This window comes from Bos indicus x Bos taurus, chromosome 16 (genome assembly GCF_003369695.1).
Source record: "Bos indicus x Bos taurus breed Angus x Brahman F1 hybrid chromosome 16, Bos_hybrid_MaternalHap_v2.0, whole genome shotgun sequence".
Classification (NCBI taxonomy): domain Eukaryota; kingdom Metazoa; phylum Chordata; class Mammalia; order Artiodactyla; family Bovidae; genus Bos; species Bos indicus x Bos taurus.
Window position 1 is genome coordinate 18,418,534 of NC_040091.1, and position 14,494 is coordinate 18,433,027.

Consider the following 14,494-nt stretch of genomic DNA (forward strand, 5'->3'; position numbering starts at 1 on the left):
AAAGCCTCTTTTATCCTACATTTTCAATCAGAATCTTCTCTAGAACAAAATGTGTCATCAGGTAGCAGCAAAGTCTGATGCTTAAATGATCCACAACAAAGATATACATCTCAGGGAAGAAGGAAACTGGATAGAACTGCTGGGAATGAAACAGAAGTAGTGATTTCTCAGTCAAAGTACCTTGGAATATCTGGGATTCCAAGGGATTTTTCTTTCCTTTAAATACTGGTGTCTAGACAGCTGATGCATATAATGCTTTGGCTATAATATTATATCTGTAAGAATGATAGAAGAAGAAATAGTGGTTGATGTGCCATTTTTTTGCAAGAATTTAGGCTCCTTGGAATTTGAAAAATGAAAATAAAATGAATTCTCACACCTACTTTCACAGGTCTGATGCTTGGTGGCCAGAGGTCAGGTGGTAGTGGGGGAAATACAGCCCAGAGTATCACACATGACATCAGAGGCTTCTGAAGCTGCTCTGAGGACACAACAGCCATCCCAGTTTTCATTCTGTTTCAGTTAAAGATACCCACTACTGTATCAGTTCAGTTCAGTTGCTCAGTTGTGTCCAACTCTTTGTGACCTTATGGACTATAGCATGCCACGCTTCCCTGTCCATCACAACTACCAGAGTTTGCTCAAACTAATGTCCACTGAGTCAGTGATGCCATCCAGCCATCTCATCCTCTGTCGTCCCCTTCTCCTTCTGCCTTCAATCTTTCTCAGCATCAGGATCTTTTCCAATGAGTCAGTTTTTCCCATCAGGTGGCCAAAGTATTGGAGCTTCAGCTTCAGCATCAGTCCTTCTAATAAAAAATCAGGATTGATTTCCTTTAGGATTGACCTCCTTGCAGTCCAAGGGACTCTCAAGAGTCTTCTCCAACACCACAGTTCAAAAGCATCAATTCTTCAGCACTCAGTTTTCTTTACGGTCCAACTCTCACATCCAAACATGACTACTGGAAAAACCATAGCTTTGACTAGACGGACCTTTGTTGGCAAAGTAATATGTCTGCTTTTTAATATGCTTTCTAGGTTGGTCATGGCTTTCCTTCCAAGAAGCAAACATCTTTTAATTTCATGGTGGAAGTCACCATCTGCAGTGATTTGGGAGTCCAAGAAAATAGTCTTTCACTGTTTCCATTGTTTCCCCATCTATTTGCCATGAAGTGATGGGACCGGATGCCACCATCTTTGTTTTTCTGAATGCTGAGTTTTAAGCCAGCTTTTACACTCTCCTCTTTCACTTCCATCAAGTGGTTCTTTAGTTTCTCTTCACTTTCTGCCATAAGGGTGATGTCATCTGCATATATGCTGCTACTGCTACTGCTAAGTCGCTTCAGTCGTGTCCGACTCTGTGTGACCCCATGGACTGCAGCCTACCAGGCTCTTCCATCCATGGGATTTTCCAGGCAAGAGTACTGGAGTGGGGTGCCATTGCCTTCTCCCTGCATATATGAGGTTACTGATATTTCTCCCGGTAATCTTGATTCCAGTTTATGATTCATTCAGCCTGGAATTTCTCATGATGTACTCTGTATATTAGTTAAATAAGCAAGGTGACAATATACAGCCTTGATGAACTACATTCCCAATTTGGAACCAGTCAATTGTTCCATGGTCAAAGGCTTCAGTATAGTCAGTGAAGCAGATGTTTTTCTGGAATTCTCTTGCTTTTTCTATGATCTGACAGATGTTGGCAATTTGATCTCTGGTTCCTCTGCCTTTTCTAAATCCAGCTTAAACATCTGGAAATTCTCAGTTCATGTACTGTTGAAGTCTAGCTTGGAGAATTTTGAGCTTTACTTTGCTAGCATGTGAGATGAATGCAATTGTGCAACAGTTTGAACATTCTTTGGCACTGCCTTTCTTTGGGATTGCAATGAAAACTGATCTTTCCCAGTCCTTTGGCCACTGCTGAATTTTCCAAATTTGCTGGCATACTGTGTGCAGCACTTTCACAGCATCATCTTTTAGGATCTGAAATAGCTCAGCTGGAATTCCATCACCTCCACTAGCTTTGTTTATAGTGACCACTACTATATATAAAATAGATAATCAACAAGGACCTACTGTATAGCACACAGAATTCTACTGAACACTTTGTAATAACATATAAGGAAAAGGAATCTGAAAAAGAATGGATATATGTATATATACGTGTGTGTGTGTGTGTATGTATGAATCAGTTTGCTGTATACTTGAAAGCAATACAACCTTGTAAATCAACTATAATATAATTAAAAAGAAGTTTACTGCCAATAAATTCAAACTGCCAGAGACCAGGGCACAAAAGCCATGTAGTAACCTCAGACCATGCTTAGAAGGATCCTGAGCGTGGGTCAGTTTTCATCATCCTGAAATTCTTAATGATTTTTGAACAAAGGAGCCCCACACTTTCATTTTGCGTTGGGCTTTGCAGATTGTGTCACCCATCCTGAGCTTTAGCTGTGTCTGGCTGTGATTTTTATATCCAACCAATATGGAATCTAGTTCAGATACTACTGGGTTGCCCAAAATTTTTGTTTGGATTTTTCTGTAAGCTACAATGGAAAAACTGGAATGAAATTTTTGGCCAACCCAAGAGTTTACTACTCAATATTTATTCATTCAACAAGGATTTTCAAAACACTTAATGTCTGTTAGGTACTGTGATAGGTCACAGTACAGGTAACACAATGGCAAAAGGAAGCTGCTGCCTCTGTTCTTAAAAAAAACTTTTAACTCCTGGTTGAGGAATAGAGACAAGTAAAAGGATATTCAATGAAGCATAATACATACCATGAGAGTCAAGTGTAGGATACTATGGGAGCACATGATGGAGTTACCTAAATGTAAAATCTTCATGTAAAAAATGTCCACGTTTTGGAATATGGATGGTCAAACTATGTTTTCTTTGTTTCAAAAGTGATATGTACTATATCTGTTTCAGTACATTAGTAGTACCCTTTCCGCTACAATTAGCCCTGGTAGGATTTATGCTGTTTTATCACAGAACGTTTTTACAAGTTTCTAATAGTATGAGAAAGGAAGACAGATTATTCTTTCCTTGTTAACTTAAGGCTGCTAACTGTTCCCTTTCAATGAAATGAAATGATGAGCAACTTCCAATGGATTATTTGGAAAACATTTCCCCCAGAGTTAAGAGACACATAAGCCCTTATCATGTCTGCTGCTAAACAGGACATGATTAATTCATTTTGTTCTCGGTGTCCCTAATCATTTCGTTAATCCTTTCCCCGCTCTCCTCTACCCTGATGCCCACATTAGGAGGTCCACGTTTCAAGTGTGGCAACCCAAAGTGAAATAATGCCATTGCTGACATCCCGTTTGTTCCGAGCAGGATGGTGGGCATGTCTAGTAATAAATGATATGAAAAGGTCTTTTATTGACAAGCTGCCATGCGCTGTTTGCATTAGCGAATCTGAGAAGATGATGACTACCCTTGGTCCCCATGGTACTGGGCTCAGCGCAATAGCAGAAAGTGCCTTGGTTTACTTAGAGCAGTGATAACACCTCTAAATAATTAACTGAGGACTTCCTGTCTTCAATTACTTAATGCTTTTTTTTTTTTTTTAACATCTTGAGAGGATTATAAGCAATTTATGGATTTCACATGATGAGTGCATTTGCCTCTATTCCCACAAAGCATTTACGGGATCATGTTTCTAAAGCTTTGAGGTAATTAAAAATAAGCATGGAGACAATGGGGCTGGTGCTAGGTGCCCTCTTTCCCTTCTGTCATTTCTAGGGACCTAGATTCTCAGGCTCCTGGATGACTAGAGCTACAGCTTCATCAGTGTTTGACTGTGACTCAGGGAATGCCGCGGTTTTGGAAATGATGAGAAAAATCAAAACCTTTATCTCTGGGGGGGTTCGGGCAGCTCTTCAATCAAATGTTTGAGATTGAATGTGAAATAAATTTGATTATTTTAGTTCATTTCATAAACTCAATAAAACAGTCATTCCCATCATAAGATAGTTCCCTACTGAATTAGATCAGTCAACTAACCATGGAACTGAATTTTCCCTGGCAGATAAAATGTGTGATCACTACACAGGTCTCAGGTTTCAGATTTTCTAATGCCAAGCACCACACCTGTCCCATAGGAACGACATATGTGAGGGTATACTTAGTAAGGTTTTTTTTGAATAAAGGTATATTTACTCATTTAACAAAGAAATCTGTTTAGGACTATATTGTCCAAGTGAAGTACCTTCTAAATCTGTCTAAAATAATACAGAGGGATGGATGAAATGAGTTCTAACAGATTTTTTTTCCCTTTTATAATCTTTTTTTTTCTTTTTTTTTAATTTTATTTTATTTTTAAACTTTACATAATTGTATTAGTTTTGCCAAATATCAAAATGAATTCGCCACAGGTATACATGTGTTCCCCATCCTGAACCCTCCTCCCTCCTCCCTCCCCATACCATCCCTCTGGGTCGTCCCAGTGCACTAGCCCCAAGCATCCAGTATCATGCATCAAACCTGGACTGGCAACTCGTTTCTTACATGATATTTTACATGTTTCAATGCCATTCTCCCAAATCTTCCCACCCTCTCCCTCTCCCACAGAGTCCATAAGACTGTTCTATACATCAATGTCTCTTTTGCTGTCTCGTACACAGGGTTATTGTTACCATCTTTCTAAATTCCATATATATGTGTTAGTATACTGTATTTATGTTTTTCCTTCTGGCTTACTTCACTCTGTATAATAGGCTCCAGTTTCATCCACCTCATTAGGACTGATTCAAATGTATTCTTTTTAATGGCTGAGTAATACTCCATTGTGTATATGTACCACTGCTTTCTTATCCATTCATCTGCTGATGGACATCTAGGTTGCTTCCATGTCCTGGCTATTATAAACAGTGTTGCGATGAACATTGGGGTACACGTGTCTCTTTCCCTTCTGGTTTCCTCAGTGTGTATGCCCAGCAGTGGGATTGCTGGATCATAAGGCAGTTCTATTTCCAGTTTTTTAAAGAACCTCCACACTGTTCTCCATAGTGGCTGTACTAGTTTGCCTTCCCACCAACAGTGTAAGAGGGTTCCCTTTTCTCCACACCCTCTCCAGCATTTATTATTTGTAGACTTTTGGATTGCAGCCATTCTGACTGGTGTGAAATGGTACCTCATAGTGGTCTTGATTTGCATTTCTCTGATAATGAGTGATGTTGAGCATCTTTTCATGTGTTTGTTAGCCATCTGTATGTCTTCTTTGGAGAAATGTCTATTTAGTTCTTTGGCCCATTTTTTGATTGGGTCGTCACTTTCTAACACCATACACAAAAATAAACTCAAAATGGATTAAAGATCTAAACGTAAGACCAGAAACTATAAAACTCCTAGAGGAGAACATAGGCAAAACACTCTCTGACATACATCACAGCAGGATCCTCTATGACCCACCTCCCAGAATATTGGAAATAAAAGCAAAAATAAACAAATGGGACCTAATTAACCTTAAAAGCTTCTGCACATCAAAGGAAACTATTAGCAAGGTGAAAAGACAGCCTTCAGAATGGGAGAAAATAATAGCAAATGAAGCAACTGACAAACAACTAATCTCAAAAATATACAAGCAACTCCTACAGCTCAACTCCAGAAAAATAAACGACCCAATCAAAAAATGGGCCTTTTATAATCTTAAAAGAACTAAAATTAGGTGGAAAAACTTTAAAATGTTTATCCCAATAAAAGAAGAACTTTGGCATTAAGTTATGCATATGAAATCTTCTCTGACGTGAAAAAGGTCATAAAAAATGATAATAGAAGAACTGGTGGAGTGAAAGTATTTAAACAAAAATCTTTGCAATTATTTTATAATTAAGGAGGTTATCAATTCTGTTGATTTGAACAATACAATTGAATTTGGTCTGCTGGCATGTAACCGTTGGTTCTAAAAATGGAAACCACTACAGCTGGCAATAGTTTGAAGCCTATGCTGATTGAGTAGACAGATTCTGTAGGAAGAGAATTCTTTATCCTTGTATCCCAGTTTATGGTGAAACTTTTATCGCTACAAAGTCTTCATGGACCTTAACTTTGCTTTCAAAACTCTGTAAATTAACATTCCACGGCCTTTCTAAGTCATTCTTTTGATTTCTTCTACCCCATTCGGTACAGAGTTCTGTTGGAGCAGCTCCATACAAGCTAGTCCTTAACTCGTCACTAGTATCGGGAGCTTCTCAAGAGCAGCAGTCTAATTTTGGAGTACTTACTAAACTATCCAGAACACAACAAGCAGGTTACATGTCTTTTGTTTTTTTGAATGCAGTGGTGTTCTGATTTCCTCATAGATGGAAGCAGCAAATGCCTTGGGCACCCCGAGTAGGCCAGTTTCCACCTTCATCTTTCCAACGTGGATATTAACACATTATTGACCAGAGATATACTAACGCTACAGGCATTAGTTTCTGCAAAAATTCCCTGGTCAGTCATGTGTTTAAAACATCCCTCACTTACAAGGCTGTGACGAGAATCACAGGAGTCAAAATGCAGCAGTTCTTTAAAATTATAAGTCACCATATACAATGTAATTTTTATCATGGAAAATAACATAATTTTAACTACTGGTGATGATTTTCATTTATACTGAAATAAGGAACAAATTTGATCATCTAAATGGATGAGGGCTTTCCCATCCCCATTATCATCGGCTTAGCTCAGGATCTTCAGATCAGGATTGCAATGTGCTAGTCCGCAAATATTTTATTAAGCACCTTCCGTAGGCTTATGGCACTTCTGGAAAACAGTGGACATCTGTCAGTGAGTGCTTGCTGTGTGTCAGGGAACTGTCCAGTTGAGAGTAAATCACGATGAATTTATTTTTTCCACCTGTATAGCACAGCCTGCATCTTCTCTAGGGAAAAATCAGGCTTGCTTTTCCAGGCCTTCCTGCACTTCTGTGTGTTTCATCATCCCTGGTATCAATGTACCCTGCTAAGTAAAGAGTCAGACACGACTGAGCGACTGAACTGAACTGAACTGAAGTATAGGGTCCAATGGAAGGCAGGCATTCATTCACTCAGGAAGACTGAGGCAGGGGTGGGTGTGGGTGGGTGGGGTCAGTGCTGGGTGGGAAGGGTTGGGGGGAGTTGGGAGGTTCTGACAATAGGGAAAGAGTGAAAGTTTGTAAACTGTTGCTTGTGTTCTCAGAAACTAAACAAATTTACACAGCTGTCTGGGATGATTCAATAGTCTAAATGATGAGCTAAGTTACTAATTATCTTGAAGCATTCTATTCTGTACAATGGGGGTAATAATTCTCTCTGCCCCATAGGTTTGTGATGAGGATCAAATTAAGCAGTAAATGCCAAGGCTTAGGACATTATTCAACACATTAAATTCACTTATTCTCAAACATTTATTTAGCACCTACTGCTGTGTCATGGACTGTTCTGGGTGCTCAAGATATGGGATTGAAGTAGGTAGAAATACTTCCAAAGGAGCAGGACAAAAAAGGCAAATAAAAAGCAAACACTGTCAGGCAATGAAAGGTTTGTAGTGAAAATAAAACAAGGTGATGTGATGGTGTATTAGCAAAGCTGACCTAGATTGGGTAAATCAGAAATTGCTTTTATTCAGGACTGACATTCAGACTAAAACATGTTAATTATTATTATAATCACTGCTAGTAATTTCTGACACTATACTATAATACTGTACTATTATTATATTATTAAAGCTAATTATAATATGTTATATAAGCAACAAAATAATACAATTACTATTAATTAATGTTAATAATAACAACAAATTGTCACAACCAGTCAACTGTTAACTATTCTGTGTATTAATTACCCACACAGTAGATAAATGTTAGCCTCTGGTTGATTTTTCTCCTTCCTTCAAGTACATTCCTGGCTCTCCTAGTCCCATTAACTACCAGTATATCCTTGGGGAATGAAAATGCATCTTACTGTTAGTCTGGGAAAAAAAAAAAAAAAAACACCTTAATACTGATGCAAAAACCCTACACATAATGCATATCAAAGCCAAATATAAATTATTTCTGAAGTTATCTGCTGTTGTGGCTTATTGCTGCCAGTGTGGGCTCTTCTATTAGCATGGATAAGTGGGACCTGACCATATGTCAAGAGAACACGTCCTCTCGAAGTGACCTCATATATCAAACACACACCCCTGGGAGGCTTTGCCCCCCTAACCACAGTGACAGACTCTTCCGGTAGGTTTTCCTCTTTTTTTTTACCTGTGACCGTATGCTGCCTCCTGTCAGTGGTGTCAGTGTAGATGAGACCTTTCCCGACCTGCCTGAGCTGGTACTCTTTAATGACGCCATTTGGCTTCGGAGGGACATGCCAACTCACATGCAGAGCCTCTGCACTGGGGGCCGTGACTCTAGGCGGAGGGATATTCTGCGGGATTCCTTGGGTGGTAGCTGCAACGACCTGAAAACATAGGAATTAAACAGCAATTTCTTGGAATAGTACACTAGGTATTCTGATCAATGAGAATGTCACTTTTGTTTTAAAATGTTGTTGTCTTAGCTTGGCATATCATTAGCTAGGCTTGCAGAAGCAGTCCCTCTTTTTAAAATTCTTTCTCTACCATCCTATTCAAACAATGAAATCTGACCTTGAATGTATTCCGTAAGTCTTCGACTACCATTTATCACAACGGTTCAACAACAGTTTTGATGGCAGAGTGCAGTCCTCAGTTTAAACAAGTAAAATCTGGCTGGCAGACTGTCTTACTAGAGAACTCTTGATAACTCTCTTCCATATGGCCCATCGGTGTCTTTGCATTTTAACAGCCTGATTTTGTACATTTTAAGCACCAGTAAATTTGGAGCAAAACCCACATCTGAACTTGCTTGCATATAATATACTTTGAACAGTGTAAATGGGCAGTCTTTTTGCTACTCCTTCTATGATACCTAGGATGACTTTATAGTGTCTGCACCAATGTTCTGAAAGAGAACCAAGTGAGAAGAAAAAAAGGATAAATCAACCAGTGATTTGCTCAACATTATCAAAATATATTTGGGTGGAAAAAATGGCTGCCTTTGTTTTTTTCACAGAATTAAGTCTGATTTCGCTTTTTCACGGATTGTTTTGGCATCTGGTAGGAAGGAGATGTTCAGAATGGTTCTAGGACCCTTTGGACCGTAATTTTTGATTGGGCCAATCAGCTGCCATCTGTCTAGATGGCGGGTGCAACTGACGGGTCTGAACGAATGTTGTATTTGGATGGTTCTTCAACAGTGTTCAAAGATGCTGAGCTTCTCAAGTGTAAACCATATGAAAACTGCGTTTCCTCTGACTAGTTTGGCATCAGTGAAATGGCTCTTTCCTTATTTTTCTCCCAAATTGTTTGACTGCTTTTTCCTTTTTTCATTTAGTAGCTCCCTCAACGTGGCTGGTCATCTATGGTTTTTGGTTTTTGTCCCTTTGTCTATTCTTAAATGACCACATTCAAACTCATTGCTTCAACTTCCTCCATAGATCTTTCCAACAAATTTCAGTCACTTCTTAATCCAGCTTCTGACTATAGACACTTTCACTTAAAGTACCAAATTATATTGCTTCAACAGTATGTGACCAAGAACTTCCAGATGTACAACCTGGATTTAGAAAAGGCACAGGAACCAGAGATCAAATTGCCAACATCTGTTGGATCATAGAAAAAGCAAGAAAATTCCAGAAAAACATCCGCTTCATTAACTACGCTAAAGCCTTTGACTGTTTGGATCACAGCAAACTGTGGAAAAATTTTCAAGAGATGGGAATATCAGACCACCTTACTTGCCTCCTGAGAAACCTGTATGCAGGTCAAGAAGGAAAAGTTAGAACCAGACATGGAACAACGGACTGGTTCAAAATTGGGAAAGGGGTACATCAAGGCTGTGTATTGTCATCCTACTTATTTAATTTCTATGCAGAGTACATATGACATGTCGGGCTGGATGAATCACAAGCTGGGATCAAAATTGCTGGGAGAAATATCAATAAGCTCAGATATGCCGATGACATCACCCTAATGGTAGAAAGTGAAGAGGAACGAAAGAACCTCTTAATGAAGGTGAAGAGGAGAGTGAAAAAGCTGGCTTAAAACTCAACATTCAAAAAATGAAGATCATGGCACCTGGTCCCATCACTTCATGGCAAATAGATGGGGAAACAATGGAAACAGTTACAGACTTTATTTTCTTGGGCTCCAATATCACTGCAGATGGTGACTGCAGTCATGATATTAAAAGATGTTTGCTCTTTGGAAGAAAAGCTATGACCAACCTAGACAGCATATTAAAAAGCGGAGACATCACTTTGCTGACAAAGGTGCATATAGTCAAAGCTATGGTTTATCCAGTAGTCATGTATGGATGTGACAATTAGAGTGAGAAGAATTGATGCTTTTGAACTGTGGTGTTGAAAAAGACTCTTGAGAATCCTTTTGACTCCAAGGTGATCAAACCAGTCAAATCAGTTGTAGATATTCATTGGAAGACCTGATGATGAAGCTGAAGCTCCGAATTTTTGGCCACCTAATGAAAAGAGCTGATTTATTGGAAAAGACCCTGGTGCTTGGAAGGATTGAAGGCAGGAGAAGTGAGGGACAGAGGATTAGATGGTTGGATGGCATCATCGACTCAGTGGATATGAGTTGAACAAACTCTGGGAGATAGTGAAGGACAGGGAAGCCTGGTGTGCTGCTGTCCATCGGGTCGCAAAGAGTCGGACGTGACTGAGTGACTGAACAACTATCTGCTATCTTCTCCTCCTCTTAAATATAGTTTTGAAAGCTTTAAAAATGGTAATCATTCTTTACTTTTAACTTTTCTTCTTCAAAAAAAAAACTGAACTGTGTTAGTTTCAGGCATACACCAAAGTGACTCAGTTATATACATATATGTATGTGTGTGCGTATTCTTATTCAGATTCTTTCCCTTATAGATTATTATGAAATATTGAGCATAGCTCCCTATGCTATACAGTAGGTCCTTGTTTATTTTATATATAGTAGTGTGTGTATGTTAATCCCAAATTCCTAATTTATCCTTTCTCCCCACTTTCCCCTTTGGTAATCATAAACTTGTTTTCTATGTCTGTGAAACTATTTTTATCTTGTAAATATGTCCTTTCTTACAAAGAAAAGACTTTGTATCCATTCTTTTAGATTACACATACAAGTGGTATCATATGTTATTTGTCTTTCTCTGGCTTATTCACTTAGTATGATAATCTCTTGGTCTGTTGATGTTGCTGCAAATGGCATTATTTAATTATCTTTTATGGCTGAGTAATATTCATATATATATATATATATATATATACACACTATGAATATATATTTTTGTTTTTGATTTGCTTGCAATATGGCACCATGACCTACAAATTGGTCAAGCCAGATACCTTGAAAATACCTATGATACTTCAGGTTAATTCCCCTACATACAGTTGACTACTGATTCTTGTCAAGGCTGTTGGAGGAGCCTTGGAACTATTTCCCTATCAGACTCCTTTGCCCTTTTGTCTGTTTTACAAGAAATGGCAATTTTTGTTCATATGATATTTACATAGAATTTCTGTTTTTAAACTGAGAAATGGTTTGGGAATTATTATGAATTTATGGAAGACCAACTAAAAAGTCGTTGGTGAAGGAGAAGGGGATTAAGAGGATAATATTGGTTCAAGTTTTTTTCTTTTTGTGAAGGAAACATTGATATTTGAATAAATCTCTTTTTCAGTAATCTATCCTTTCTGATGGAAGTGTTGGTACTCAGTTGAGATGTCATATGGACACCCTAAGTTATTGGGGTGGACACTGTTTTCTGTCACTGAAAACGTTACTCATAACCTGGACCTTCCTACAGTCTTGACACTGGGCAATTTTGTCCAGAGTTTAGGCAAACTCCTCTTACCTTGCTGCTAGTAGCACAGCCAGCAACTGTGCAAGCTTTCAGCTGGTATGAATATTCCATAAAGGGCTGAATTCCTTCCGTATCAGAGAAGCTCAGTGATGTTCCTCGAAAACATTCAATTCCATTTCGGAGAAGAATGTAGGCAATAATAGGACCTAAAAGAGACAGACAAATGCCTGAATTTGAGTGTGGGATTCTTTGAACTATTTGCAAACAAATTAGATGGCTTAGAGTTCTTAAAGCTCAACATTCAGAAAACTAAGATCATGGCATCTGGTCCCATCACTTCATGGGAAATAGATGGGGAAACAGTAGAAACAGTGTCAAACTTTATTTTTGGGGGCTCCAAAATCACTGCAGATGGTGATTGCAGCCATGAAATTAAAAGACGCTTAATCCTGGGAAGGAAAGTTATGACCAATCTAGATAGCATATTGAAAAGCAGAGACATTGCTTTGCCAACAAAGGTCCGTCTAGTCAAGGCGGACCGGTTTTTCCAGGGGTCATGTACGGATGTGAAAGTTGGACCATGAAGAAAGCTGAGTGCCGAAGAATTGATGCTTTTGAACTGTGGTGTTGGATAAGACTCTTGAGAATCCCTTGGACTGCAAGGAGATCCAACCAGTCCATTCTAAAGAAGATCAGTCCTGGGTGTTCTTTGGAAGGACTGATGCTAAAGCTGAAACTCCAATATTTTGGCCACCTCATGCAAAGAGTTGACTCATTGGAAAAGACTCTGATACTGGGAGGGATTGGAGGCAGGAGGAAAAGGGGACAACAGAGGATGAGATGGCTGGATGGCATCACTGACTTGATGGACATGAGTTTGGGTGAACTCCGGGAGTTGGTGATGGACAGGGAGGCCTGGTGTGCTGCAATTCATGGGGTCGCAAAGAGTCAGACATGACTGAGGGACTGAACTGAACTGAGAGTTCTGAAGAAATGGGATAATATAGCATTATTTAATTTTAATTTGCTATTACATTGCTATGTTGAAGCAGTTCTTAATTACACTCACTCTTATGGAGGAGATAGATTCTTGACATGAATAATCAGAGTCAATTGTTTATTTCCCCTCAACTATTAAACATTTACTTTCAATACTATTTTGCCCTCTCATAACATGCTTTGCTTATTTGAAAGCAGCTTGGGGTCACACAGAGTTGGACACGACTGAAGCAACTTAACAGCAGCAGCAGCAGCAGATATATGCTGGGATTCAAAGAAAATAATAATTTTGGGCTAAAAATTTGTGAGGGCTAATTCACAAATGAATGATTCAGTTCAGTTCAGTTGCTCAGTCATGTCCAACTCTTTGCAACCCCATGAATCACAGCACTCCAGGCTTCCCTGTCCATCACCAACTCCCAGAGTTCACCCAAACTCATGTGCATCGAGTCAGTGATGCCATCCAGCCATCTCATCCTCTGTCATCCCCTTCTTCTCCTGCCCCCAATCTCTCCCAGCATCAGGGTCTTTTCCAATGAGTCAACTCTTCGCATGAGGTGGCCAAAGTATTAGAGTTTCAGCCTCAGCATCAGTCCTTCCAGTGAACACCCAGGACTGGTCTCCTTTCGGATGGACTGGTTGGATCTCCTTGCAGTCCAAGGGACTCTCAAGAGTCTTTGCCAGAACCACAGTTCAAAAGCATCAGTTCTTCGGCGCTCAGCTTTCTTCACAGTCCAACTCTCACATCCATACATGACCACTGGAAAAACCATAGCCTTGACTAGATGGACCTTTGTTGGGAAAGTAATATCTCTGCTTTTTAATATGCTGTCTAGGTTGGTCATAACTTTCCTTCCAAGGAGTAAGCATCTTTTAATTTCATGGCTGCAATCACCATCTACCGTGATTTTGGAGCCCAAAAATATAAAGTCTGACACTGTTTCCACTGTTTCCCCACAAAACTGAAGTTCCCTTTTTAGTGGTTAGATGTGTGCCAATTAAATGCATCTCACTAATTTCAGTTCCCTTATGGATTTAATGGGATTATGTTATTTTAATTTTAAAAATAGTTTAATACCATTTGATTGTATAGGTTTCTTCCAGCTTAAGACTATTACATCATCAAGATGATCCATTTTTGTCCACCTGGGGGGACTCACTCCTTCAGGCACATCTTCTTTTGTTCTGGCTCTAACTGCCTTGCTGAATCCTCGCCCATAGCGATTCCATGCAGAAATCCTATACTCATACATCATGTAGGGCTCCAGGTTCACATCTGGAAATACAGAAAATCAGACAGTGAAGTTTTTTCAAAAAATTAAAAAACTTTTTTTACCATCCTATTGAACATGAATGTCAAAACCTTTAAAGAGTTAAAAATAAATGCCTAATGTTCTAATACCAGTGTATGTAAATAAAAACTTGAATGTCTTTATTTTCTGAATCATAAAAAATATTGTGTTTATTACAATATTTAGAAATATGAAAGACACAGAGATATGAAATTGCATAGAATGGAATTCACCTTTCTGAACAGAGAACTATGGATACATTAGAAAACAGATTGAAAAATAAAAACATTCGACTAATGTACATTAGATGTTAACGCTTCCCAAGTTCATGATCTCTTCTGCATGAGGCAGGTTTGG

At 38.9% G+C, this 14,494-nt stretch overlaps 1 protein-coding gene across 1 annotated transcript in view; it reads right to left on the reverse strand.

Moving 5' to 3' along the window:
* Positions 1-14,494, reverse strand: part of USH2A (usherin) — a 938,899-nt gene that overhangs the window by 193,586 nt on the left and 730,819 nt on the right. Inside the window, exons 52-54 of the mRNA XM_027564435.1 lie at positions 13,924-14,121; positions 11,898-12,052; positions 8,226-8,424 (exon numbers count right to left, since the gene is read on the reverse strand). Of these exons, the coding sequence (XP_027420236.1) occupies positions 8,226-8,424; positions 11,898-12,052; positions 13,924-14,121 (552 nt within the window). The remainder of the gene's footprint in view (positions 1-8,225; positions 8,425-11,897; positions 12,053-13,923; positions 14,122-14,494) is intronic.